Source organism: Equus caballus, chromosome 1 (genome assembly GCF_041296265.1).
Source record: "Equus caballus isolate H_3958 breed thoroughbred chromosome 1, TB-T2T, whole genome shotgun sequence".
NCBI lineage: Eukaryota > Metazoa > Chordata > Mammalia > Perissodactyla > Equidae > Equus > Equus caballus.
This window is the reverse complement of record NC_091684.1, coordinates 2,460,868-2,488,867: the sequence shown is the minus strand read 5'-3', so window position 1 is coordinate 2,488,867 and position 28,000 is coordinate 2,460,868. Positions and strand designations below refer to the sequence as shown.

Sequence of the window (28,000 nt, the reverse complement as noted above, 5' to 3'; positions counted from 1 at the left end):
TGCAAGTCCAGTGGGGAGGGAGTCCACTGGGGGCTTGCATTCCACCCACCGCCTGGCTCGCCCCCTCCATCAGGTGTCTCTGTGAGAGGCTGGTCCCACATGGCGGCTGGGATGCGCTTTCTTCTGCTGGCCTTGCCCACAGCTTCCCCCAGCTGGCATCAAAGACACAGCTCCCCTCACCCACCTCAGCCACTCTTCCCCAAAGCCCAACCGCATTATATAATATATAAAATAATATTTTGTTTTTGTGCGATTTAAATGAAATAATGAAAAACACAAGTGACGTGCCCAGCCCTGTGCCCTGCACACAGGAGGCGCTCCAAGGGTTGGCTTCAGTGGTGGAGCCAGTTCAGGTCCCCCATGAGCCCAGCAGAACAACCAGGCTACGCCACCCAGAGCCAGGAGAAACAGTTAAATCCTTGTCTTGACCCAAGAACCCTGTGTGCTGGCTGGAGGTGCAACACCCAGTGGGGGCACAGAGGTCTCAAAGAGAAGCCGTGTGGAAGATGGACAGGGTCAGAAGGTGGGGACCAGCAGGCGCACCCCAGACAGAGCAGGGCAGTGCTGGGGCGTGGAGTGGGCTGTGAGGCCGCCCCTAGGGGTGAGAGAAACCAGGTTGTACGGGATTCAGTGATGCCCCACATTGACCCTGTCACAGTGGGAGGGACCTGAGGGACCAGAGGTGCTTCTGCATCTGGGCACGTATCAGAATGCCCCAGTGGGGATTCCAGAAAGTATTGCGGGATCAGGACCTCCCTGGTGAGGCCAAGGCCCAGTGTTTTAGAGCCCCAAAGGACTCTGCTGCATGGGGCCCCTTGATCTTACAGAAGGGGCGCATGGGCCTCCGAAGGCTCCGGAGCCGACTTCTCAGCTGTGTCTGTCCTATATAGCATCGGTGGAGAAGCTGGGCCCCTGGGGGGGGCGGTTCCTGGCCAATGGGCAGGGAGCGGATATGGCTGTGGGCCCCCAGAGCAGCCTCGTGGCATATTCATGTCCTGTCATTACTGGATCATGGAGGAATGTTTGTTGTGCATGCAGCTACTGCACGCTAGAGTCCATTTGCTGACATACGAGCTCAGACTGTTATTAAAAATTCTATAAAACCAAAGAAGTACAGGCAAAACCCAGATCGGGCTTTCTCCTAACACTCTGTGATGTATTTCATCCCTCCTCGCCCGGCTGCCCAGGCAGCTAGCTGAAGGGGAATCTAACAAGCAGAGTCGTCAAGGCCCAGGACAAGAGGGCTGCGGGAGTGAGGGGCTGCCCCCGCGGGGCTGCGGGAGTGAACAGCCTCAGGGAGGTGGGCCGAAATCCAGGGAGGTCCTCAGCCTCTGATGGAGCCTTGCAGAGTCTGGGCACGGGTCTCTCTTAGAAATGATGTTATCCTGTGTGGAGGCAGCTTTGTCACCTCCCTGGGCCTGTGGCTCCAGGGCAGTTCTTGGGTTTTTGCTGAAGGTCACAGATGGGAATTCCAGCCCCCCACAGCCAGATGCTGCAAAGGCTCTTCGTGTGTATGTGCTCTCTCGGGAGCCATCCTCACTGGAGCAGGTGTGTGCTCACCTGCACTGCGCCAGGTGCGGGAGGTCCCACAGGTGAGGACCAGGAGTGACTCTGCCCCATGGTTCCCTGCTGTGGTTCCCCATGTGGGAGCTGCCACAGCTACAAGTGGCCACACGGGGGCAGGCGATGGTGCCCTGGGATGGGACATGTTGCAGGGGGACCTCAGCACTGTGGGGCAGTGTTGGATCCTGTCAGTGTGCTTTGCAACTTGGGGTGCTGGTGACGTGCAGGTTCCCAGGCTCTGCCTAGAGGTTTCAGCTCTGTGCATCTGGCTGAGCTCCTCTGTGCTTGGGGCTGAGTCAAGGTGGGTGGGTCATGTGGGGAGGACAGCTTTTCTCAGCAGAGGCATCCTCCGGGCCTCAGCATCCTCCTGCACACTCCTTCCCTAGGGACTCACCACCCCCAGGGCTTCAGTCAGGTTTCCATACACCCTCTGTAACTGGGTGGGGGGAGGGAGAGCCTGAGGGAGCTGATGGAATGAGGGGGTGGGGGCTGGGGGAGCTCAGGGGATGAGGGGGTAGGGACTGGGGGAGCTCATGGGATGAGGGGGTGAGGGCTGGGGGAGCTGATGGAATGAGGGGGTGGGGACTGGGGGAGCTGATGGGATGAGGGGGTGGGGTCTGGGGGAGCTGATGGAATGAGGGTTGGGGCTGGGGGAGCTGATGGAATGAGGGGGTGGGGACTGGGGGAGTTCATGGGATGAGGGAGTGGGGACTGGGGGAGCTGATGGAATGAGGGGGTGGGGGCTCGGGGAGCTGATGGAATAAGGGTGTGAGGGCTGGGGGAGCTGATGGAGTGAGGGGGTGGGGACTGGGGGAGTTCATGGGATGAGGGGGTGGGGACTGGAGGAGCTCATGGGATGAGGAGGTGGGGACTGGAGGAGCTCATGGGATGAGGGTGTGAGGGCTGGGGGAGCTGATGGAATGAGGGGGAGGGGGCTGGAGGAGCTGATGGAATGACGGGGTGGGGGTGGGGGTGGGGGTGGGGGAGCTCCTGGGATGAGATGGTGGGGGCTGGGGGAGCTCATGGGATGAGGGGGTGGGGGCTGGGGGAGTTCATGGGATGAGGGGGTGGGGGTGGGGGAGCTCCTGGGATGAGAGGGTGGGGGCTGGGGGAGCTCCTGGGATGAGGGGGTGGGGCCTGAGGTGGGAGCTGGTGTGGAAGCTATGAGGCTCCAGTAAGGATTCTAAGTCTCGGTACCTGGAAAGCCTTGCAGGATTTTTAAACCACGGGAGTGATCAGATCTGATTCTCGCTTTTTGGCAACGACTCTGTGGTTGTGAGGGGGCAGATTGTAGCAGGCACAGGAGTGGACATAGGGAGGCCAGTTGGAAGCCACTGCAGTGGTCTGAGTGAGGGAAAGTGGCCATAGGGTGACCCCAGTTTCCTCTTTGAAAGCACCTGTCCTGGGCTCTTGGGAGAGCTGGTCACCCGGATGCCGGCACGGGTCGGGTATGGGGTGGGCGGCGACATAGGATGGAGGACAGAGCTTGTCCCCAGGCACTCTCTGCAGCCCTGTCCCCCAGGACCCCACAGCCCCCTGGGAGGGAAAGGGGGGCCAGGGCAGCGGTTCAGAGCCTTGAGCTTCTGAGCTTCACCGTCGGACACTGTGGTAATCTGCCCTTGCAGGAAGGCAGCACGAATGCAGGGGTGCAGCCCCTCTGTCCCACGCTGCCCGTCGCAGCTTCCCTGGCCTGGCTGGACATTGGTGCCATCCCATTACTTGTATTGGAATCTGTGCCAGGGGTGGAAACAGCCCCCTGTGTGTGAGGTGGGGACCCCACACGGTCCCACAAAGCATGTTCCCCACCTCAGCTGGGCGTCCATGTCACGCATATGCTCGCTCTCCCTCACAAACGGGCCTCTGTGCATAAAGTAACGGAATGGGAAGATGTAGGAACGCGCCCTTGGCTGAGAACTCTTGGCATCTCAGGCATAACTGAGACGCTGCGTGAGAGACTGTGGCTCCAGGAGGACCCCTCGGAGACCTTGCCCCGATCTTAAAGTGGTTTCCCATCTTCAGAAAATCAGCTCCTGCCCCCCTGTGCAGGCCACTTTCCTCTCATTTCCTTTGTGAGTGGATCATGAAGCTCCATGTCTGGGTGGGTCATCGAACTTGGCCCCATTCCCGGACATGTCCAGGGGACTTCCCAGGGAGGTCTGCTTTTTGGTCCAAACCATCTGCATAAATAGCTGATTGAAGTGGGATCTGTCTCTGGAGACTTCTCCTCCTGTTTCCTGATGGAAGAAAAGTGATGTTTCTAAAGTGTCTGTGCATGAGAGTGTAAATGCTGGCCACAGAATTTAGCTGCTCATTAATATGATTTTATTCCACTGGTCTCTTTGTTTTCACTAATTGACTGTGTTGCCTCTTTCCTATTTCTGTGTGCTGCAGTAAATGGGAATTTAGCAATTAAGGATTTCTTTTATTCTGTTCAGTTCAACGTTTGCCCATGAATTCTATGATCCGGACTAATTAGACATGTCGTGTCTTTGTTTCCAAGCTGACGTGGCAGATTTATTAGCTCATTTTAACCGTAAACAGCACGTAGAGCAGGAAGATGTCCTATCCTGGCCTGTTGTTTGAAAATATGTTTTGAACCGAGTCTTCTTGTAAATCTAGCGCTGTGTAGAATGACTCCCGCGGCGCCCAAGTCTGTCTGTCTGAAGAAGCAGCAGTGGGGCCTGTTCCGCCTCCCCCTCCAAGGGCGGCGACCCACCCTTTGGCCTAGGAAGCACATCTGGCGGCCCGGAGCCCGGATGAGGGGCCCTGGATGCTCAGAGGCAGGTGGCAGCTGTGTCGGGAAGGGCTTCTTGGAGCTGTCAATAGGTTGGGCGCTGTAGGGAAAGTGGGCAGGGATCCCTCACAGCTGCCAGCTCGGCGGCATGCAGAGGCCTGGGTGGGTCAGGCACACTGGGCACTCCTGTCCTCCCGCCTGGAGTTGCGTGTCCAGGGGCCCCTCCCGGAACCTCAGCTGCCTGCAGACAACCGGGCAGCACCCCTGCTTCCCATCCACACTCGAAGAAAGGCAAGAGGCGGGGTGCAGAAGGACGAGAGTAGTGGCTCCACACACTGTCCAGCCCTTCCCAGGCCCGGTGCCCCTCGGAGCGGACAGGAAAGAGGCTGTGGGCCTTTCGCCCCAGGCTTCTACTTCTCCGCTGTCACAGCCCACCTGTTTTAAGATGACCCTTGCTCATCATACCCTCCATTGATGGGGTTCAGGGATCTCAGGGAGTCCCCCTGCTCTGCCCAACGCACAGCAGGAGGCAGGAGCTGGAGGTGGCCTCTCAGGACCCTGCCAGGCCATGCCAGCCCCCAGGCCACCCAGGAGCCTTCATAGGCCAGCATGGGAAAAGATGGTCCTGCAAGGCACCCAGGGAGGCTGAGAAGGGGTGCATGGAGTCCCAGGAGGGGGTCTTCAGCTGCACCAGCTGGTCTGAGCCGGCAGAGCAGAGGCCAGCCCGGACAGGGGAGTCATGCTGTGGTTGGGGCAGCAGGGCTCCAGGCTGTTGGTCCAGGGCTACTTGCTTTGCTTCCCCTCTCAAAGCCCAGAGATGCTGGCAGGGCTGCCGCCATGAGGATCCCTCCCGATGTTTGTGCGCAAGTGTCCTCTGCCTGTTTCTATGGTAACTGCAGATCTGTATCCTGCCTGCGTGTGTGATTGTGTTCTGTTCTCCTTGTAGATGGAGGATATAAAATTTAAAGACAGAGCAGTCTTCGTGCTGGAGAGAGAGTTAGGGGTTCAAGCCGGGCATGCTCAGAGACTGCAGCTCCAAAAAGAGGCTTTAGATGAGCAGCTGTCCCAGGTCAAAGAGGCTGATCGGCACCTGGGCAGCCCCAGACGGGAACTTCCTTATGCAAGTGGTGCAGGAGACGCCTCAGACCACTCGGGAAGCCCTGTAAGCACCTCCTCATGCTCCGCCCGGCCACCCCAGAGTCACAGACAGACAGCACCATGCATGGCTGCATGGCCTGTGCGGGCAGCTCCCGGGGAGTCCAGAGCCCAGCTCCAGAGTCCAGAGGCAGAGCGCTCCTGCCCTGGGGACGCTGTGTCTGCAGCCCGGCCAGCCAGGCCCTGGACCCCTCGGCTTAACTGGTTTGGCTGAGAGGGCGAACAGACGTCCTTCCTTGCTAACGTGGCATAACTATGGCCTTCACTTGATCGCCCTGCCATGGACCCCCAAGGCTTCAGGCTTCCTGCTGGAGCCGCCAGGCCCCCAGGTTGCTAAGGGTCCCTGGTACTTGCTGGTGGTGGCTCCCGCCCTGGGCTGGTGGGAGATGAGTCTGTGCTGCCTCCATCTCCACGCACAGGCTTTGCCTTCCGGCCCAGGAAGGCTGGCTCCCAGCTCCCTGCTCGCCCACATCTCTGGCTTTGACCTCACACAGTGATTTCTGCTGCTCACATCACCAGTCACCCTCCCACCTGCTTTTCGTGTGACCTGCCACTTTTCTGCTTCTCCTCGGGCTGCCATGACAGTGCGGGATGAGCCAAGAGCCACACGGCTGTGACACCATCCATTTCCTCATTGCTGCTCCTCATTCAGAGCCCTCTGGAGCGATTCTGGGAAATCCGGGAGGGGGGCTCCAAATTCCACAGACCCTCGACGGGGGTCCTTCTGGGTCTGCTCCCTGGCCTCTCCTGCACCTGCTGAGCGAGGAACCGTCCCTCAGTCCTTCCTGGACACGCGTTTGTTTTCTTTGAGGGTGCAACCGTGTCTGAGCTGAGCCAGCCCTATGAGAGTGACATTTCAAGAATAGAAAATGACATTTTGTAATCTTATTATCAATGGCTTCGCTGAATTAAAACCAGCTCCTGCTCTGGCGCTCGATAGATTGTGTTAACTCCAGAGAGATTCTGAAACTGGATCAAAATGTTTCCACTGATTTTTGAGTGAAGTTTCCAAAGTGACCTTTTAGACACTCAATTGGAGGGAGCAGTCTTCTTGGGAAACTAACTTTTGAAAGTTTTAGGTTGAATATCTTTTCCCGTGTTCGTGTTCTAATACTAGGAAGATGATGTCCCTCTCTGCCTGCAGCACGGGGCAACCCCTTCCTGAAGGAGGCAGCAGGGCCCAGGGGAGAGCAGGGAGCTGGTTCCCATGTTTTCTTGGTGTCACCCACACTTGTGCCTGCATTCGCACGCCCTCATCCTCCACATTTGCATACTTCTGGACATTTCTGCTCCTTCCCTCCGTCCCCATCATGCCGCTTAGGAGGCAGTCGCCTTCCCTTTGGAGGGTCCACACCCGCCCCCCCCGCCGTGCAGAATCATGGGCGATCACAACACGGAAGTGCTTGGGTTTCCATGGTGTGTGGGGATTTGAAAGATTTTCATGTCTGTGTCTATGAGCAGTTATTTGCAGTTAATTTTTGTTTTAGGAACAGCAGTTGGATGAAAAGGATGCTCGGCGCTTCCAGCTTAAAATTGCAGAGTTAAGTGCAATCATTCGGAAACTTGAGGACCGAAATGCCTTGCTGTCAGAAGAAAGGAACGAGCTGGTGAGTGGCGGAGAGGCAGTGGGGGTAAGGGGGAATCTTCTGGGTCCTATGGTTTTATGGCTGCAGCGTGGGGGGAGCCAGGGGCGTCCACTTCCAAAATCCCTTGTAGGAAGGAGGAGTGATGGTGACAAGGGCAGGCGTTGTGTCCAGGCCTCTGGGCTGTTTCCAATGAAACTTTATTAACAAAACCGGATGAGGGGCCAGATGTGGGCCTCAGGTGCTGGTTGGCTGATCTCTGCTCCACATTATGGGGCAAAATTATCCTGAGTTCTGCACATTATTGGGATGTGTGAGGACCTCGCCCTTCGGTGGCGCCATCACTGTTAGTCCTTACAGCCACTGAGATTTCCGAGTGATTTGTCCTGCAGGTGTGTGACTTGCTCAAAGTGGTCATGGCCGGTCATGAGCCGGGTGGGTTTACTTTGGCCCTCATTGGCAAGATAGAGCGTGGGCCCCACATGGCTGCCCTTCGCTGTAGCTGAAGGTTGTGCTGCTCAGTTTTCTGACTCTGCTTGGAGCTGTTGGTTCTCTGTCACACTTAAAAACCTCACACTGTGTAATTAATTTTGCCTTTCAGCTAAAGCGTTTAAGAGAAGCTGAAAGTCAGTACAAGCCATTGCTGGATAAAAACAAGCGCCTTACTCGGAAAAATGAAGACCTGTCCCACACTTTACGTCGAATGGAAAACAAGTTAAAATTTGTCACCCAGGAGAACATAGAAATGGTAGGGGCCTGATGGGGTCTGGCGGGCCAGCAGGATGTGCCCACGCTGGTGCGTAACCAGCTTCTCATACTCAAGGTTTGATAACACCATCCCTGGGCCGGGCTTTCACTCAAGCCTCTGATCTCACGTACATTTGTGGGGACAGGAACCGGCTCAGACCTGCGCCCTGGGGGAGAAGGCCTTAGATGCGGGTCTCATATCTGAGGGCAGAGGGTCACAGGTGCCTGCCTCTGGGAGTGACAGAGTGGACGCGGAACCGCTAGGAGGTCACTGAGCAAGTCACTCCCTCCGCCTCCAGGCCTGTCGCCCTGTCCAACACCAGGGGCCTGGATGAGCCATCGCCCAACTCTGAGAGTCTCAGGCAGAGGTAGTGGACCCCAGGGACACTGGCCGTGGGGGGAGGGAGCGAGCAGGCCAGGCACAGGGCATGGAGCCCTGGGCAGGGGAGGTTCCACTGCAGCCGCGGCCGCAGCGGAGTGTGTGGGATTAGCCTTGTCATGTGCATTCCTTCTGGCCCTGAGGGCCTTGGAGACCGTGAGCAAGAGTTTAGGCAGAGTAATTCAGCATGATGTAGGGGAGGCAGGCAGGGGACCATCAAGCCCTTCTCTGCAGAAGTTCCCATCTTTCCACGCTCTGAGTTTGGCAGGCGGCAGAGGGTGAAGTGAGTGGCACACGCAGCTCACACGATCTCGTCTTTGGGGTGCAGAGTTGCTCCATGTGCGCACTCCAGACTGCATGCCCTGCCGCTGCTGCGGGGATCCCCCCGAGACACAGGCCTTGTTTTCCCTGGGCCTCTGTAGCTGTGCTGCTCCAAGGCCTGAGCAGAGAGGCCCCCTCGCTCCACAGCCAAGGGGTGACCAGTGACTGCTCAGGCGTATGCAGACTGAGCGAGGGGACCCCCAGCTTCCCCGTCACCCAGGCGACCACCTCATTCCACCCCTTGTAATGTCCTCTGGCTGGTTTTTCAGAGACAAAGAGCCGGAATCATAAGGAGACCCAGTTCCTTAAACGATCTGGATCAAAGTCAAGATGAAAGAGAAGTTGACTTCTTGAAACTTCAAATTGTGGAGCAGCAGAACCTCATAGACGAGCTTTCCAAGGTGACTGGGCGCCTCACCCGTCCTGGCTCTCTGCCGCCCCACAGAGGTCACGCCCTCGGCCCCTCACCCTCCGGCTCTGGGGGTCTGGCCAATGGGCAGGAGATGGGGGAGGGGGAACCTGCATTTGTCCTCTCCCTCCCTGGGGGTACATCTTGGGCTGGGTCCCTCCACCCTGCTCATGCTTGAGGTGGCACTCCCCAAAACGCTCTGATTCCTGTCCTCATCACTTTGGGCCGGGGGTCTCAAGAGCAGCGGTACTGCTGGGATTAGTTCCTGGGCTGCCATAACAGAGCCCCCAGCTGGGGCCTTCAAACACAGCAGCTTCTCCTCTCACGGTCTGGAAAAATCCAGAATCCAGGGTCAAGCGCTGGAGGGGCTGTGCACCCTCCGCAGGGGCAAGGGGAGTAGTCATTCTGTGTCACGAGGAAGCTCCTGGTGGCCGTCAGTCACATGACTCTGGTCTCTGGCTGTCTTCATGGGGCCTTCTCTCCGTGTCTCCCCCTTCTCTTCTCTTCTCTTCAATCCCTTCTCAAGATCCCTAATTTAATCGCACCTGCAAAGACCCAGTTTCTAAATAAGGCCACAGTCCAGGTTCTGGGGATTAGGATGTGGACATATCTTCCTGGGGGCCCCCTCCAGCCGTCTACACTGCCTGATCTCTGTGGCCCCTCACCCCCAGCAGGATTTTGCATCGTCCTCCATTAAACCCTCCTCCCATCATCCTGATTTGGGGCGCCTTCTGCTTCTTTCTGGGATCCCTACCAGCCCCCTAGTTAGAGCACTGCAGAATGAGTGGCCTTGGCCATTCTTGTCCCCTGGGGACAGTGGAAGCGATGGCAGTGTCCTTCTCTGTCTCTGGTGTGACACGCGGCCCGGAAGTGCTGGCCTCTTGCTTCAATGACTGAAGTCACCTCCAAAATGACGTGAGACTGGATGGGAAGATGCCCCTGCCCCACGGCTGTGGGCTGGGGTCTCGCGGATGCAGCCTTCCCTGACTGTGCCTGAGGTCTGAGCTCGTGCCTCCTTCAACAACACGGTGGTTGTCAATCCCCACAATAATGAGAATTTATGGAAAAGGAAGAAATCTTGGTCAGTTACAAATGCACATTATTTCTGAAAGGCTAGTGACAGGCCCTCGACCCTGAAGAGAAGGCCCCTTGATGCTTCTGCAGGTTCATGGTGCCCTCAGGGGGCAGTTTAAGGAAGGAGGAAGGACTGTTAGGGCCAGGTAGGACCCTCCCTCTCAGGGCGAGGGGAGAGCAATGCTCTCTGCAGTCAGGAAGCGGCAGGGGTTTGGGGCAGCTGGCAGGGCTCTGGGGTTCCCGTGGGGCAAGGTCTGTGCTCTGATTCCCCGACGTGCTGTCCTCTCTTCCTAGACCCTGGAAACCGCCGGCTACGTGAAGAGTGTGTTAGTAAGTACCACTCAGTATCTCTGTACTGACATCGACACCCATTTTCCGGTGCCATTGTCCCTGGGACCCCTCCTATGCCGATGGTCCCATCTGGTCCAGATAGAAGCGGTGCCAGTATTCTGGGTGGATCCTGTTCTCACAGTGCCACCTGCCCAGAGGCTCTGCCGTGGTGACCCAGAGCACCCATCCGTTAGGATCAGATAGGTGCCAGGGAACGTTGGCCTTTGGGAAAGCCTGCAGGAGCAGCGCCCGGCTCTGCTCATTACCCCTTTATTAAAGACCGGGGGTTGGATGGCTCCCCTCTCTGGAGCACTCTCCCCACATGGGTTCCTCCCCCCTCCATACTGACCGGTTGTCGGGGCCTGGCTGGTTCACAATCACAGTCATGAAGATGCTGCATAGCTCCCTGGAGAGGAACGGGTCGTTGGTCTCCTTACGTGTTTATGGGGGTCTGTCTCCACATGCACGTGTACACCATTTCTGTGGACATCAGCTCAGAGAGTGTCCAGGAGGCTGGGCCATCATCCCTCCCAAATTCCCGTTTCTGTGCGTGTGCCACTCTAAGCCCCTGGCCCCTGCATGGGCCCCCAGCTGCAGACTGAGACGGAAGCTGGAGGATGATGGAGCGTCGTGAGCTCAGAGCCCCCCAAATGGGCGATCCCTCCTTTTGTGCTGATCCTGAGCAGAAGGATGAGCCATCCAGACCTTCAGAGCAAACTGCCCTGGACGGGGCCCTGCATTTCGGTGTATTTATGATAATATGGGCAATATGCCAATCTTGAAGTCCTCCTCTGAGTCCCTTCAGATCAGGACAGGAAAGATTAAACTGATAGAGCTGTTCAGCTCCTTAAAAGGTCTCTTCCACTGGTTTTTGCAGGAGCGTGATAAGCTTTTAAGATATCGGAAACAAAGAAAGAAAATGGCGAAACTCCCCAAGGTAGGTGGGAAAATGTTGACCTGTATGTACATAAAACGTGTATTTAAAGAAACCACGTAGTAAGAAACACTCTCTTTATTTAGAAGTGAAAAGAAGAAAATTTTATTATTTCTGAAAATTGTTATTGTGAAATAACCAAAACAGGACCCAAAGTAAATATTCTTTTGATAACTTTAAATTTAAAAATTCAACCTTTTTTTCTTTTAAATTTCCAAGAGAAGATATGAATTAATGCCAATAGTGAGGAGGAGGAGTCAGCCGTGGGATGCTGGCCCTCCTGCAGAGGAGTTTGGATTCCCAGGTCTGCCTGGGACACACGGCCCGAGGACCGGCGGTCTGTGCCCCTCCAGGGCTGACCTCTGCCCCTAGGGAATTTGAAGACCTGGGTTAGTTTCCCTGCAGTACAATCCTTTTTGACAAACCTATGGTTTTTGTTAGAGATGATTTGGGACAAATTCCTGAAGGACCTAACTTGTGTCCTGCTTTATGCAAAATGTGTGTTTATGTATTTTGTTGTTTAATTTTTGAACAATCACCAGTGGTGCTCATACAAACTATTAGATATCCCCTAGGAACAAATACTGGCTCGTCTGGCCCTCAGAAAGGCCTGCAGGGGGAGTGAGAGGGTGTCGGGGCCTCTCTCTCCTCCGGATTATTTCAGGGTATTTAGAGATTCCTGTCTGTTGAGTGTCATACTGTGGCAGCTGCGTGTCACTGTGATGCTGAAAGCTATGGCTCCAGGATTTCAAATACCAGCAGGGTTACCCCTGGTGGACACGTTTCACTGGAGCTTCCAGACTAAGACGGACCAGGAAGAAGGACCTGGCTGCTCACTTCTGAAAAAATTTGCCATGAAAACCCTGTGAATAGCAGAGGAGCATTGTCTGATAGAGCACTGGAAGGGGCGAGGATAGCACAGAGAGACCAGGCAGGGTTCTGCTCTGCTATCCACAGGGTCACTAGGAGTGAGAATTGACTCAACGGCACTAACAACAAATTTAGAGATTATCTGGAGGCCCAGAAGCCTGACAGTGCAGTTCCAACAGAGTGGACTGGCTGGAGGAGGCCCACCCTTTCTCCTGGGCCCCCAGCTGTCCAGGCGCTTTCATGAGACGGGAGGAGGGAGAAGCTGGCGAGTCAGGAGCCGTCAATGAGCAAAACGGGCTCAGGGGCCAAGGACAGGAGATTGGTTTGTGAGGTCTGGAGCGCTGGCCACAGTGACTCCAGCCTCAGAGGCCGGTGAGCTTCCATGAGCTGGAACATGAAGGAGCGCGATGAGGTTTCTACAGGATCATTCTCATGGCTTTAGCAGAAAGACCCAGGAGGCTGCTGCAGGCATCTGGGCCAGGGCTAGGGAGAGTGTGGCCGGGAGACGGACAGGAGGGGTGTAGTCAGAGCAGATGACAGACACGGCAAAGGAGGAGGTAGAGGAGGCCACGCTGGCTGACGGGGCTGAGGCTGGATGATCCAGACCAGGGGTGCCGGCAGGAGGGCGGCGTTTAACAAAGCACGTTTGTGCTTGCTAAGTTTGCCCCTTTTCTGGATGTTTCTGTGGAGAAGTCTGGAAAAGGGTTGGAGGTACAGGGGCAGCATTTCTGGGAGAGGCCGGGGCTCCCCTCAGCAGGCGGTCAGCACCTGGGTGCCTCTGTGCTCAGGGTGGGGGCGGTCATGGGGAGACAGGGAGGCTGAGGACATAGGATGTCCGGGGAGGGGTAGAGGAGGTGGCCTCGGTCCCCTCTGCTCTGCGCCAGGCTGCACCACCAATTGTAGCTTGTGGGCCAGTAGGTGGTCCCGGGGGCCCCAGGGAGGCGTTTCACTGGAAGGTCCTGGCACAGGAACCAGCAGGGAGACCTGGTGCCAGATTCCTGGAGTCACCCAGGAAGGAAGGAACCTTGAGTGTGACAGAGAAGATGGTGGGCTTGGATTTTGTGGTATTCTGAAACAAGATGAGGAGACCTAAGTGTTTGGAAGGCAGGGAGGTGAGCAGAGCCAGTGGGGAGGGGGAGCAGCAGGCAGAGGGGTGGGCAGGGAGGGGAGCCAGCATCACGAAGTCAGAGGGGAGCCGTGGGGCGTCCCTCGGGCAGGGCCTCTCAGACGAGCTGGTGAAGGGCCTGCCTTTGCTTTTCTGTTTATTTTTGTTCCATCCTGTCAAGGATTGATCCTTTTTAAAATGCAGCAAAAATGAATTACTGGAAAAGCGATCACACGCTAAACGTTAAGGCCAGTGCTCATGTTGATCCCGTGTCATGTCATCATGCACAGGGGCAGACGGTTGAGCGTCACTGCCCTGAGGAGCCGCAGAGAGAGTCCCCCACGGAGGGGCCTCGTTCCCCTCCATGAGGGTTGGTCTGCCTCTCCGCAGATGTCCAGGCCTGCTTTCCAGTCCACCCTCCACCAGCCCCTGCTTCCAGAAAGACCATGATGGCGGCCACCTTGGCCTGCGGTGGGGCAGCCCTGAGTAGACTCCCGAGGGGGCAGTTGAGGATGGAGACCAGGGTGCGCTGGGGGTACGGCCAGGCAGCTGGCCCCACAGCTGGGGAAGGGGCAGGGGAAGGCCCAGAGGCCCCATGGGAGCGGGCAGCTCTGCTGGCAGGGTCTGGGTTTGGCCTAACACAGTTCTCTTTGGTCAGCAGCCGGTTGTCGTGGAAACCTTCTTTGGATACGACGAAGAGGCTTCCCTGGAATCCGACGGTTCTTCCATCTCTTATCAAACGGACAGGACGGACCAGACCCCGTGCACCCCAGAGGATGACCTGGAAGAGGTACCTTCTGCAGTGGTTTCTGGACAGGCCTGGGCGGGCGGGGCGTGGGGGCAGGTGAATCCGGATTGGCATTCTGCTCCCTGGAGGCTGCTCTCTGGAGAGGCGGGCTAGGTGGCCCTCACTGGCTGTGCCGCCCAGTAGTCCCCGATTTTACCCAGTGAGAAACACTCCCCATTGCTGGCTGCCTGGTGGCCGGTGTGGCCCCTTCCTTTGAATGCATGCCTGGCATTGTGCTGGTGCCCCCTCTGCAGAATGGTGCAGAGAGCTCCCGCCCTCTCAAAGGGCTGGAGAGGTGCGGGGTGAGGCAGTCTGAACCACCCAGTGATGGGGGTCGGCACCAAGGCCAAGAGCACATGCTGGTCACTCCTGGTCACTGCTCCCCTCCCACACCAGAACTGTGGCTTGTTCTCCTCTGAGCAGCAAATCTTTCGGGGCCCAGTGCGGCCCTCAGAAGGCAGCAGCAGCCACTTCCTTCTTCCTGGGGCAGCAGGTGTTGCTGTGTCTAGAAGGAGGCAGGGAGGGAGCCTGTAATGTGAGGCAAGTGGGGAGGAGACGCCCTCCCGGGGCTGTAAGCCTTTCATAGCACCCAGCTCTCCTCCCCTGACTCCAATGGGGAGAGCAGCCTCAGGTGAGCCTGGTTAGGAGTGGAGGGTCCCGGGTTGGGGCAGCCTGGCTGGCAAGCGGGAGCCCAGCTGAGCCCCTGGCCCCCACCACTGGCCTGAGAGGCCCTTGGCCCCAGGGCCTCAGGGCGCCCCTCCCAGGGGTCCCCAGGTGGAGGCCCGGGCTCTAATGCCGTGTGTCTCGTGCGCTTCTCCAGGGCATGGCCAAAGAGGAGACGGAGCTGAGGTTCCGGCAGCTGACCATGGAGTACCAGGCCCTGCAGCGAGCGTACGCCTTGCTGCAGGAGCAGGTCGGAGGGACGCTGGACGCAGAGCGAGAAGTTAAGGTCTAACTGACTTCTACTCCACGACGTTCCGGCTCCTGCTGGGCTCCTCCCCGCTTGACCCCTGGCCATGGCAGGGGGACTCGCATCGCTCCACCTTCAGGGCCTGCTCTCCCACAGTTATTGTCGGGCTAGCGCTCACCGAGGCAGTTAAGATCCAGTGTTTGGGAAGCTGCCCTGGGCTGGGACCAGGGCCAGGGCGGGCACACCTGCCTCCCCTAGCTGAGGACCCTCAGACCCTGTGCCCAGCTGGCCCCAAACCTCCCATCTGTGTGCCCTGGAAGCTGTTCACGGGGGAGCAGGAGCTCACTTTGGAATAGAGTGCCCTGTGGCTTGGACGCCACGACAGCAAATTAACTCAAGGGAGGGCAGCCCGGACCCCCAAGAAGCCCAGGTGGTGCTTGTGGGGGACTGTCACACACCAGGGTGCCGAGGGCGGGTCTTCTAAACGGGGGACAGGCTCCCGGGGAAGTAGTTAATTGAAAGCAAAATCTGGAAAAGGAAGGGAAGACAAGGCCAGTGGAGGGGCCCGTACTGTCTTGGGTCTGGCTGGGCAGACCACTCAGCAAGCCCATCTGTGCATGTCGTCGTCATTGTCATCCAAGAGACTACCCCTGTGGCCAGCACCCGACCGGGCTTAATTGTCCTCATGGGGTGTTTCGTCCTGTACACGAGGATTTTCCCTAGTAATCCCTCAAAATTAATCTATAGATCATCGCTCTGTAATCTGAGCCAGGTCGCTTGCTTCAAACAAGGCTTAAAGTTCTTCCTTTCTTACAGAGCGCTCCTTCCAAAGGAGTGAACCGCCGTTTCTCCATTAGCTGAACCGAAAGGCGCACAGGCCTCTCAAAGTCCCCGTCCGTGTGGGCGTGTCCTGGCTTTTAGAGAAAATTTGATGTCTCTCTCCTCCCATCCTACAGACCCGTGAGCAGCTACAAGCAGAAGTGCAGAGGGCCCAGACGCGGATAGAAGACCTTGAGAAGACGCTGGCCGAGCAGGGGCAGGTGCGTGCGTGGGGCCCGGGGTCCCCTGGAAGCTGGAATGGTGGCCTAGGCCCTCCAGCCGCAGGTGGGGGGTGCCAGGGAGGGCACGTCCCCCAGGCTGCCGAGTCTCCCCTTGATGAGGGTGGTGGTCTGTGGACGTGGTCGTAGGTAAAGATGATTCAGCCGCACACTGAAAGCGAGCCCTCAGCACATCTTACTGTATCACCCCTCAATAAATCATTTGAAAACTGGAAGGAATGTGCTAAAGAAGTTCCACAGAAGCCTTGGATGAGGCAGGAGTCCGCCTGACCATCAATGTATGGCCTCCCTGGACTTGACCCAGGGAGGTCCTACTAGTGCTCTTAGCTCAGGGCCAGGGTTTCAGGTCCCCGGGGTTTGTCGGCCGCTCCCCTCACCCCCTACGACCACCACCACCTCTGGGTTCTTCAAATCTGGAAGGAGGGCATCCATCCCCACTGGCCACAAGGCCTGAGCACCCCTCACTGACTAGCTGGACAGTGCAGCTCCAGGTGGACCCAAGACGAGGTTGGAGGACATCCTCGTGGGGTTGGCAGGGTCCACGTGGGAAAGTGCAAGTCCAGTGCAGACCCCTAGTGGTCCTGAAGGTGTTAATTGCTGGGTGGACAGCTGGATGGACAGACAAGAGAATGACGTGGATGGCTGCCTGGCCACATTGCCACATCCCTCACCTGAGTGGGTGAGGCCCAGAATTCGGTCTGCGGCACCTGGAGCTGTTCACCTGAAACGTGTAGGACCGGCCTGCAGCCCTCCACGCCCGTGACTCCTCTGGGGCTGCTGTGCACTCGGGCCTGCAGGGCGGCGCTCCAGAGCTATGTGTGCGCGGCCTTCGTAGACCCTGGACTGGAGAGCAAATGTCCCCTCTGTAGCCACCGTCATGCAGTCTGTGCCGGAGAAGGAGCAGCCGCTGAGGGTGGGGGGACACTAGGATGGGGAGGAAGCCACTTCCTTTGCTTGCAGAGATGAGTCTTTCAAACTGGAAAAGAACCTCGCAGATGACTTTGCAGAAAAGGAATCTGGAACCAAGTTTAGTGTTTCAGACAACCAGCCCCTCCGTGACTCCTTGCTTTGTGACAAAACGCTGCTGGCGAGAGAACACCAGGGCTTCAAGGTGGAAGGGGGCGCACAAAGACACTGCACTTCCACCAAGCTCTGACCGTGGATGGGGCAGCAGGGTATCTACATGTGTGTCACGCCAGCCGGAGCCTGCCTCCGTCCATGTGTCCCGTGTGTGAAATGGACGGGATGCCCACTGTCCTCACCCCGCCTGCCTGAGACCTCTTGGGCTCACTGGCTCCATGTCAGGGTCTCCTGGACCTGTGATGTCTGCACAGGGCTGTGTCATCGGACGCCTGGCCTGGGGTGCATCCGCGTGGTGGCACACGGGATCTGCAGAAGTAGGGCTGCCTCTGCTGGCTCTCTATCCAGGTGCCTCCAGGACAACGGGTGAAATCACAGGCTGTCATTAGCTGGGTGACGTAAACCATCATTAGGTGGTTACTTTAGAAGCTGGGTCTTGAGTCCTTTCTTCAGACCCTCTGTCCTGCTGAATCGTGGTTTAAACGCTGGCTTTACGATTTTTTCCTGCAGTGTGTTTATTTCTCCATTTCAATTCCATTTTCAAGGATATGAAGTGGATTGAAGAGAAGCAAGCTCTGTATCGGAGAAACCAAGAGCTTGTTGAGAAGGTGCGCCTGAGCCCGCCGAGCGTCCGGCTGCTTCCCCGAGAAAAGCAGGAATTCCTCTGTGTTCACGGGAGTGTGCGGGGACCCCGGTGCTGGGCGGGGTGGGGCTCAGGCCAAGGTTCCCTGATGGCCCCTATCCGGGCCTTCTATGCTTCTCGCTCCTGTGGGGTGCCCCTCTCTGCCTCCTGGAGACGGGGCGTCCCCGGGGCTGGGAGAGCCCTGTGTCCATAGCAGCTTCCCATCCGGTGTTTGGTGGGACTGGTGGGTTCTGTGGTTGGGGTTGGTTAGAAAAACTTTGTGAAAGAGTTGCCCTTTTGAAACCACTGGAATCGTCCCAACTGGAGGCTTCGTTGGGCCAGGGAGCTCTACTCCTAAGAGTGTTCATGTTAAAGCCAGTGGTCCTCAGGGAAGAGCTCCTTTGAGAGTCCGCAGGAGGCCTGGGCTCTGGTTTCTGTCACCACCGAGCAACTGTGAGTGTGTTTCTGACTTGACCACAGCTTCACCTGGCAGTGGCCTCAGTGGGCTCTTCTGGCCCCTAGATAACAGGAGGTCCCAAAACGCTGTCATCCCTGTCTCCACACCCCTAGGCTGGGGCTTCTTTGGCTGGAAGGTTGTGTCTGACGTAGGGTAGATGACAAGTACTCAACTGGGCTGTTCTCTTGGTGGCTGAGCTGCTGCTTGGAGCCACCACACTTTCCCTTCTCCTTAGAGGTGAGACGTCCCTTATGGGGCATCTCCCTCCATGTCATGACCCTCCCAATCCAGCCTGATCTCGGGGCTAGCTGAAAGGAGGGGCTCACAGTCCAGAGGGCCACAGACTAGACTGTTGGTCAGATTAGATGTAGGCAGTTCAGGACCAGCCACGTGGGGGTAGGGCCCCAAAGCTGCTGAGCAGGTCATGTGGAATGAGGCAGGAGTTGGCCATGGCCATGTTTCCCGAGACAGAGAAGTCCCTAGGGCCCCCAGCTCTCTCGGCAGCCCCGGGAGCCCCATGCCTGGTGAGGGTGCTCCTCGTGACCCTCCCCGCCAGCAGCTGGCCTTGTCCACGGGCAGAGGAGGCAGCGCCTTCCGTGGCAGGCACAGCCCATCCAGAGAAGAGCTGGGCTAGCTGCAAGCTCACGAGCACAAGGTGCACCATCATGCCAGCACTTCACGCAGGCCAGCAGCCTCCGAACCAAGCCTGCGGGCCAGAGGCCAGTGGTGCCACCCCCACCGAAGCTGGCAGTCCCTCACTGGGCTGTGCTTTGGGTACTGTTTGTGTCTTGAATAGTGAGCAACTCCTACACGCTTTTGGTGGATCCTCCACATGTATCGTGAATCAAGACAGCTGTTTCTGTGCTCACATGCACAGAACACTCGTGCACACATAACGCTTGTGTATACACACGAACACTTGTGTATGCATATAAACTCTTGTTATACACACAAATGCTTGAGTGCACTCTTAAAGGTACTCACAAACATGTGAATGCCCGCGTGCACACATAAATGTTCACCTGCACACTTAAAAGCTTGTATGCACTAAATGCCCTTGCACATACTTGAATACTCAGACACACACATAAGCACTTGCATTACACTTAAACACACGCACACTTAAATGTTCACAAGCACACATGAACACTTGTGTGTACACATCAACACTGGTTTGCGGGCTTATATGATCCTGAGCATACTTAAACACTTATGTGCACACTTAAACACTGTGCGCACACTTAAATGGTCACCCATGCATATGACACTCTTGCACGCATAAACACTCGTGTGCACATATAAAAACCTGAGTGCAAACTTAAACACTTGTGTGCATACTTAAATGCTTACTCGTGCATATGACACTCTTGCACACATAAACACTCGTGCACATATATACACTTGTGTGCATACTTAAACACTGTGTGCACACTTAAATGCTCATGCGCACACTTAAAGACTGTGCTTTTCTCTGGCTATGATGGGCACAGGGTCACATCTGTGGCCCTTGATGCCTTGATGCCTCCCGGTGGCCCCAGCTGTGCAGTGTGACACACAGCACTGGGGAAAGCTCCAGCTCCCGACGGCATCAACTCACTCGGAAGATGCTGATGCTCCTGGATCCATCTAGACCCATCTCCTGAGTGTCAGAGCAGGCCCCTCAGCCCCCAAAGTGCAGTTCTGGGGGGATGGACTGAGCTCACGGTGGACACCCTCCTGGTGCATTTTCCTGTCCTCATAAGGCCACTGAGGACACCTGCCACAAGCAGAATTGAGCTTACCCATGGAAGGCGTGGGCCTACTGCATTGGCTCCACTCATTAAACCTAATGTTCAACAGTCCCTAATGAGTGAAGCCATTTCTGGGGGGTGGCCAGGCAGCCACAGTACATGGCCACTCCCTCAGAACAGCAGTGTCCACCAGGCTCTGGGCCAGCCTGGGCTCCAGGGAGCATTCCTGGCCACAGCAAGACGGGCCCTCACTGGGACCTCTTACCGCCTCTGTCCCCATTGGGCACCTTCTCTTCTCCATCTCTGCTCAGACGGCCAGGCCGGGCTCAGGGCTACTTCTCTGGCTCCAGAGCTCCCGCCTCCTGCATCTGGCACTGTGTTCCCTGTCCCCCGACCCTGGTTTAGCCGAGGAGTAGAAACTCGCCCAATCCCACTAGGATGGACCCAAATGGACTCAGGCTGGAGCGAGGGTTCTGGGCCAGGTGCCTGGGGCTGGTCAGGCGTCTCCACGGACAGTGAGCAGCTGTTGGAAAAGCTGGGGAGTCAACCTCCTGTGACCTCCAGGCTCTCTTCCTTGTTTTATTCTACAGATTAAACAAATGGAGACGGAAGAGGCTCGGTTAAAACACGAGGTCCAGGATGCAAAAGACCAAAATGAGCTGCTGGAGTTCCGGATCCTAGAGCTGGAGGTGCGCCTCGGGCGTGGGAGCTGGGCTGAGTCCAGGGCCGGAGCGTTGTTGCCCTGTGAGCTGGTGTGATTGAGGGCTGTAGTTGGGCCCCTGTCACTTGCTGTTGTGGAGGAAAACAAAAGCAGAAGCAAAACAAAATAGACAAAAACCACGAGTGTCTGCACGCAGTGCCGGGGCCTCCCTCTGGGTCCTGGCATCCTTCAGGGCACCCAGTGATGAGGGGGTCGTGACTGTCACTGGCAAGAATGACCACCTTCTCCTACAACACTGGGACCCAGCTTGGCTTGCTTTTATGCACCAGCATTTCTGCCTGTCTTGTTTCCTGGTGTCCCCACACACCTGGGTTGTGGGGAAGGGGTCCCCACTTGCCTGCCAAGGAACCAGGTTGAGTCCGGATGGAACTGCCTGTCACGATCCTCTGGTCCACCTCCCTGAGGGGGGCAGGAAGGCTGCACAGCCACTCCGTGTGTGTGTGTGTGTGTGTGTGTGTGAGTGACAGTCCCCTCTGGGCCCCCAGGGCTCCTGCATGTGGTCCTGGATGAGGACGGTGGCAGCACCACCAGCCACTGTCCTCAAGGGCTTGCTCTCGTCAGGCCTGTGGGGGACACTGCTCCTTGAACCTCCCAACAGCCCTATGGGATTCACGATGACAGCTCTTGGGGTCCCGAGAGCCCATCTATGCTGAGAGCTCCCCGCTCCTCTCAGCATCTGGACAGGGCCTGTCTTCTTGGGCAAGTCCAATGAGGTTGCTGCTGCTGCGGCCGGGGCTTTGTTTTCACAAACGGCATGTTGACCACATTTGGTGGCCTTTGTGTCCCCACGATCTTCCTAGAATGGGCTCCCAGCACAACCCTCTGGGGCGGGTGGGGGACAGGAGGGAGCAGTCTGCCCATGCCCAGCCTTCCACTCTCTGTCTTAGGAGAGGGAGAGGAAGTCGCCCGCCATCAACTTCCACCACACCCCCTTCGTGGACGGCAAGAGCCCCCTCCAAGCGTACTGCGAGGCGGAAGGCGTGACGGTAAAGCCCCTGCCCGACTCCGCCCCACGCCGGCCCCCGCCCGGCTGGCGCTCACCTTGTCTGTCATCTCTTTGCCTCTAGGACATCCTGGTCACAGAGCTGATGAAGAAGCTCGACATCCTGGGGGATAACGCCGTAAGTGTATGTTGCTCTCCTGACTTGTGCATGCCTCCCCATGCAACCACCCCGAGGTCCCAGCCCCTCCGTGGTCCAGGGCCCCGTGAGTCCCACTGCGGTCCTGCCACAGGCCGCCCTACCTGCGCCCTCGCCCCCCTCCTAGGCTAGGGTCTCTTGGGAGGGGCCCAGCATTTGGGAGAAGTTCCATTCCTTCCTCCCATTGTTCCTGCACCATCTGGGTGGCCACCAGCACCGGGAAGCACGGCGTCCGGGGCTACTGCTCTGCTAGGGAGGGAAAGCCTCTGCTGTGCACACCCCAGATCTTCCAGCAGAGACACTGCTGGCCTCGTGTGCTCGGTTTCTGGAATCCCTCTCAGCCGTTAAGCTCTTCCATCCCCTCAGCGGGGATGGGGGCTGTGGCTCCTTGGAGTAGCTTAGACATTCCAGACTCCTAGGGGTTCCCACTTCCTTAGTTTTGGAGGAGGGGCAGAACCTATAAATAATCTCCAAATCTCATTTGAGGCGGAGTTCCAATTTCTACAGCAAACTCCTTGAAAGAACGTTAATTACTGAGTGGGCAAAGTGACTGACCCCTTCATCTCACCCTCCCTCCTCTGTCCTTCCATCCTCCATCCACCCATCCACCTCCCATCCATCCATCTCCATCCTCCATGACCCATCCATCCTCCATCCTCTATCCATCCATCCTCCATCCACCCATCCATCTCCATCCTCCATGACCCATCCATCCTCCATCCTCTATCCATCCATCCATCTCCATCCTCCATGACCCATCCATCCTCCATCCTCTGTCCATCCGCCATCTGTCCATCCTCCATCCGCCCTCCATCCATCATCCTGCACTTCTTGAGCCCCTCCCTGTCCAACAGAGGGCTCAACTGCTCTGGAAGGCGGCCCCACTCCACACCCTAGAACTTTTCCCCTCAAGGTATACTAACAAATGCACAGTCTACGGCTGGCCATAAGGCGCCTTTGGCTCCCCATCCTGGTCCCTGTTCTCGACAAAGAGCCAGGCACTTAGTCAAATTCATGCACTTCGTGCAATAGGTGGAGAAAAAAGGGAAACAAATGCATGCAAACACACACACACACGTGTTCTCACTCATGTTCTCACACATGTTCTCACTAACACAGGCTCTCAGTCACACATACGTTCTCACACACATTCTCAGTCACACACATGTTCTCACTCACACACGTTCTTACACATGTTCTTGCTCAGTCACACACGTTCTCATTCACATGTTCTCACTCACTCTCACACAAGTTCTCACTCACACATGTTCTCGTGCACAGTTGTCACTCACACACATGTCCTCATGCACACGTTCTCACTCACGCACATGTTCTCACTCACCCACATTCTCACTCACACTTTCTTACACATCTTCCCACTCAAACACACACATTTTCACTCTCACACAAGTTCTCACTCACACACGCGTTCTCACTCACACATACATTCTCACACACATTTTCAGTCACACACACATGTTCTCACTCACACTTGTTCTCTCACACATTCTCACACATTGTCAGTCACACACACATTCTCATTGACACACGTTCTCACTCACTCACATGTTTTCATTCACACACACCTTTTCTCACACAAGTTTTCACTTACACACATGTGCTTATTCATACACACACCCCCCCAAAGCCCAGGTGCTCAGGCACATGCTCGGGGCCAGCTGTTCTTCCCGGCAGCCGCGGGGTGCTTGGGGCCCTGTGTTGACAGGAACCCTCTCCCCTCACCTGCCCTTCACCTGGGAAGCCATGCGGAGCAGAGGCAGAGAGGAGCCCCAGTGGGGAGGCCTCGGGCTGTCTCTGCCCCCTCACTCAGGCCTGGGATCTGTCTCGGCTGCAGACAGCGCAGGCGCTAGCCCCCAGCAGGGATGGCTGTTGTTGAGCATGCGCTGGGGTCCAGTGCTGGGTATTAGACCCCGTCATGGGTTCTTGGGAACCATATTGATTAACCTTCCTATTCACAGCTGGAGAAACTGAGGCCCCTGAGGTGACCCACCAGGTCCCAGAGCTGTCCTAGCGGCAGAGGCAGGATGAGCCCAGCTCCACCCAGTCCTGCTCAGGGCTCCTCCCCACCCTGTAGCTGCCCGCCCAAGAGCAGCAGTGAGCGTGGCTTCCATGGAGCCCGTGTGCAGCCTCAGAGCACAGGGGCAGAGGCAGCTGAGGACTGGAGGACACACTGCCGGGTTTCACACTCAAGAGACCCTGTGGGCACCCTTGGCAGTTCCTGCCGATGGGCCAGGGGGGTGTCTCTTCAGGTCTCTGTGGTCAGAGTTGAGCATACGGGCACACTTCAGGCAGATGACAGGGACAGCCTGGCCCCCGTCACCTTCACATTCAGGATGTGCTAGTGCTGTGGCCCCCGTCCCCAGACCACCCCAGAGAAAGCTGCAGCCTCCAGACTGGCCGTGTGAGCGCCTGAGCCCCAGACCTCGGTTCCCTCAGGAGTCAGGGCCTTGGGTGGAGCAGAGAGGCTGGCGGGGGCAGGACGCATGCCCGTCCTCCCTGGTGGGCAGTGTGCTCACCTGCTGCGCCTGGCCTGCAGAGGGGCGGGTCTCCTGGGGAAGGAAGAGCAGGGGCTGTGAGGGCGGAGCAGATGGCACTTTGCCGAAGCTGGGGCATCAGGACGTGGTCACCTCCAGGAGGGGTCAGGAGGAGCCCAGCGAGGCTGCTCACCAGGTAGGACGTCGCCAGTCCTTCGGCCTGGTCTAATCATGTCCAGGTAGATCCCTCCCTCACACTGAAGCCGCTTGCTCAGCCAGGTCCTGACTCCCCATCCTGGCCCTCAGACCAGCCCTACCCTGGGAGGAGGGAGCAGTGTGGGCAGCCTGGCTGGGTTCCCCGGGAGCAGGAGGGATGAGGGGCACTTGGCCCCAGCCCCACACCAGCCGGAATGCACATGCCCTGAGGACAGAGCCTACCTCTGTGCCTACAAAGGTTGGTCATTGGCCCCACCCTGTGCTGACTGCATGGGGTGGGGTCGACAAGAGACTCTGCCCTCGGGGAGCTCACATTCCAGAGGGCAAGAGACATAGACAGGGCTTTCCCAGTGGACCCTGAATCAGGGCAGCTCTAGGGTGTGGAGTGGGGCCACCCTCTTCCGGGGCACAGTGATCCCGGCAGGCTCCTTGCTGCTCCAGCTTCTGTTCCCCGTGCTCTCCCCGCCCCGCTCCTGGCTGTCCACAAGGTGGGGCCCAGCAGTGGGGACAGCCTAGCTCCCGCCCTGCTACTGATGCAGGTGGCCGTCAGGATCTGAGTGGGTGAAGTGCCCACATCCTCCGAGGATGCTCGTTTGGCCCCAAAGCCAGACCCAGCCTGCCCAGAGCAACCACCCAGGTGGGCATCTTGGGACAAGGCATAAGTAAGATGTAGAAAAAAAAGACAAACCCCCTGGAATTGGAACTATTCCACAGCCATGGATATTTGATCTTCGCTCTACATTCATAAGTGGTGTTTTAGTAACTCACGGCTGCATATGCAGCGAGCTGACTTTAAACAAAGATGGACACAGAGACAGAGAGTGGGGATGTATTTATCGCTGCCCGCCTGCTTGTTACATCGTTAGTGTCGGCGAGAGGACAAGAGGGGACCAGGAGAGGGTGCACCTCGAGTGAACAGGGTCAAGAGTAGGGGGTGTCAGACTTGGGACAGGGTTTTAGTAAAATTGACTTTTAACTGTGACCCCAGCTCCCTCATGCCTGTCCCATCAGCCCTATACCTAGTACCCATAACTCAGCCCCTCCACCAAGCACCCATCATTTACCCCCACTGCCGTGCCCCCATCATTCAGTCCCACCACCGAGCACCCATCATTCAGCCCCACCACCAAGCACCCATCATTTACCCCCACTGCCGTGCACCCATCATTCAGTCCTACCACCAAGCACCCATCATTCAGCCCCACCACCCAGTACCCATCATTCAGTCCCACCACCAAGCACCCATCATTCAGCCTGGCCGCCCTGAAGGCATTGCCCCTGACTATATGTGTATTCTGCTTTTGGGTGCAGAATCTGACCAATGAGGAGCAAGTAGTCATCATACAAGCCAGGACGGTCCTAACCTTGGCTGAAAAGGTAACAGTGACTGCGTGGATGCTTTTGGGAGAGGGTCCAGCTCCCTGCAGGTCTCCCTTTCCGTGCTCAGCTCAGAGAAGATGCTCTCCCTGGGAGGAGGGGCCATGGGGAGCAGGGGGTCCACTAATCCTGTCTGCCGTGGGAGGTCTGGTACAGGCAGAGGTCAAAATACCCACCACGCATGTTTGCAAATGACAGATTCAGCCAGAACTTGCCCTAAGGCCAACTCTGCCTGGGTTTACTCCCAAAGCCAGGAGATGTGGTGGGTCTGTAAAACTGTCATTATTCTGTTTGACCTGTCAGGACCCTTCCCTGGGCGTCCCCCAACCCACCTGGGCTCCCCCGCCCCCAAGCTTCCCTGCTTCCAGGGCTGCCAGGCTGCTCCTGGTCCCACCCCCATAGCCAGAACCTGCTGTCAGCACTCCCTCCTGTGGTCCTCCAGCAGGAAGTGGAAGGGGTGTTCCAGTGAATGGGGCTTCAGGGAGGGGACTGAGAGAGAACAGGCTGCCCTCCCAGTATCTCCTGGCAGAGCTCTCAGGTGCAGCTGCCCCCGCTGCCCCCCAGCTAATGACCCTCCCCTCCCTGGGGAAGGGTGGGGGACAGACTTCCTGGATGCCAGGCAGGGTGTGGGGTGGAACCTGGACCTGGCCTGCACGCTGGGCACACGGAGCTCACGATGCCATCCCAGCCCTGACTCCCAGCAAGGGCTGAGCTCTCGCCCACTGGAGGAAGAGTGGGAAGGGTGGAGAGGGGCCAGGCCTCCCTCCCTCCTCTCCCAGGCTGTCTCCATGGATGGCTTTGGTGCCTGTGTGGTGACCTGAGAGGTCACAGTCGCCTGCTCTTCCTGTGTGTGTCCAGTGGCTCCAGCAGATTGAAGAGACGGAGTCAGCTCTGCAGCGGAAGATGGTGGACCTGGAGAGCGAGAAGGTAGGTGGGCATCTCGCCACGCGGCCCTGCATCACCGCGTCACCCGGTCCGGCACCCGAGGCCGAGACGTGGGTCCTCTTGTGTTTCAGGAGCTGTTCAGTAAACAGAAGGGCTACCTGGATGAGGAGCTGGACTACAGGAAGCAGTCCTTGGACCAAGCTCACAAAGTAAGAGAAATACAGTTGCCGGAACCCCCGAGGGGGTGGGGGCTTTGGGGTAGAAACAGGGAAAGTTGTTCACACGTTCAGTGGTGTGTCTCGGGGGCTGTGTGGGCTGGGCCTCAGACCCCCGCCCGGGAAGAGCCTGGGCCCTGCGTGACTGGTGTGGGGTCACTCTCTGCATTTCTCCCTCTGGAGACGCCCGGCTTGGTGAGCTCACAGGAGGCCTTACCGCCCCGTCTGCAAACCCTTTTCCCTGTGAATGCAGGCACACGAGCAGAACTCAATCGGATATTTGAAATGAGTTGAGAAAATAGAATTCATTGAAAACTATGCATTTACGAATTAAGTGAACGCAGTTGAGTGTAAGCAACACTCGAGAAAAGCCAGTCCGCCCGTCCTTTGCACATCTGCTTCCCCACGGGGCGGTTTCCCCCCAGTCAACCTAAGGGCTGTCCCCACGCGGGGTGAACGCTGAGATCTAGAGGACCTGTAGCCATCACCTCTGTCTGTGAGTCAGTCCTCACTGAGGTTGTTTGAGACCCCGAACAGAAACTTCACTTGAACTTCAGGCAGCCTTTCCATGTCAAGGGGTGACCCCAAATCAAGGACTGTGTCGTAGCTCCTCAGACGAGCTCGGCAGAGGCACCTGCTGGGGGCTTCCCAGGGGAGCGAGGCCCGTGCTGCCTTTCTGGCCATCGGTTACACCTGTAAATTAACGTCCCCTGGAGAACGGTCCTTCCTGCCTGGGTGTGCCTTTGTCTCCCCCCAGACTGTGAATCCTTGAAGTTAGAGCACATTGTCGCTCCAGTTCAGGATAAGCCGTCGAGTGGCCCACACGAGGGAGCCCGAGGATTGGCCAACAGCAGGCGTGGGGTCTGGAATTTGCCCCACCGCCAGCTGGGCAGCCTGCCCCCGTGACTCGGCCCCTTGTGGACAGTATAAGATTGTCACAACGGTGTGTTCAGTGGCAGCTGTTGCTGCCCGGCTCGGAAGCTGGCAGCTGGATGCTTCTTTGTGCCCATCAGAGGGCGGACGGGCTTCCTGAGGGTCAGGGCAGTGCTCCCTCTGCTGGGTGATGATGGTGAGGATGGCCCACTGACCTGCCAGTCCTTGTCT

The 28,000-nt window shown here is 57.3% G+C and overlaps 1 protein-coding gene across 50 annotated transcripts in view; it reads left to right on the top strand.

The window, feature by feature from the left end:
• JAKMIP3 (Janus kinase and microtubule interacting protein 3) overlaps positions 1-28,000 on the top strand; it is a 129,535-nt gene that overhangs the window by 73,300 nt on the left and 28,235 nt on the right. For 8 of the 50 annotated variants that reach the window (XM_023636837.2, XM_023636844.2, XM_023636838.2 and 5 more), the window contains exons 4-19: positions 5,244-5,459; positions 6,940-7,059; positions 7,637-7,783; positions 8,752-8,883; positions 10,260-10,295; positions 11,173-11,232; positions 13,866-13,994; positions 14,812-14,940; positions 15,858-15,941; positions 17,585-17,647; positions 20,439-20,537; positions 21,457-21,555; positions 21,637-21,696; positions 25,731-25,796; positions 26,655-26,723; positions 26,813-26,890. In XM_023636837.2, the coding sequence (XP_023492605.2) occupies positions 5,244-5,459; positions 6,940-7,059; positions 7,637-7,783; positions 8,752-8,883; positions 10,260-10,295; positions 11,173-11,232; positions 13,866-13,994; positions 14,812-14,940; positions 15,858-15,941; positions 17,585-17,647; positions 20,439-20,537; positions 21,457-21,555; positions 21,637-21,696; positions 25,731-25,796; positions 26,655-26,723; positions 26,813-26,890 (1,587 nt within the window). The remainder of the gene's footprint in view (positions 1-5,243; positions 5,460-6,939; positions 7,060-7,636; positions 7,784-8,751; positions 8,884-10,259; positions 10,296-11,172; positions 11,233-13,865; positions 13,995-14,811; positions 14,941-15,857; positions 15,942-17,584; positions 17,648-20,438; positions 20,538-21,456; positions 21,556-21,636; positions 21,697-25,730; positions 25,797-26,654; positions 26,724-26,812; positions 26,891-28,000) is intronic. The other 42 variants (XM_023636846.2, XM_023636840.2, XM_070246654.1 and 39 more) reach the window with 12 other exon arrangements.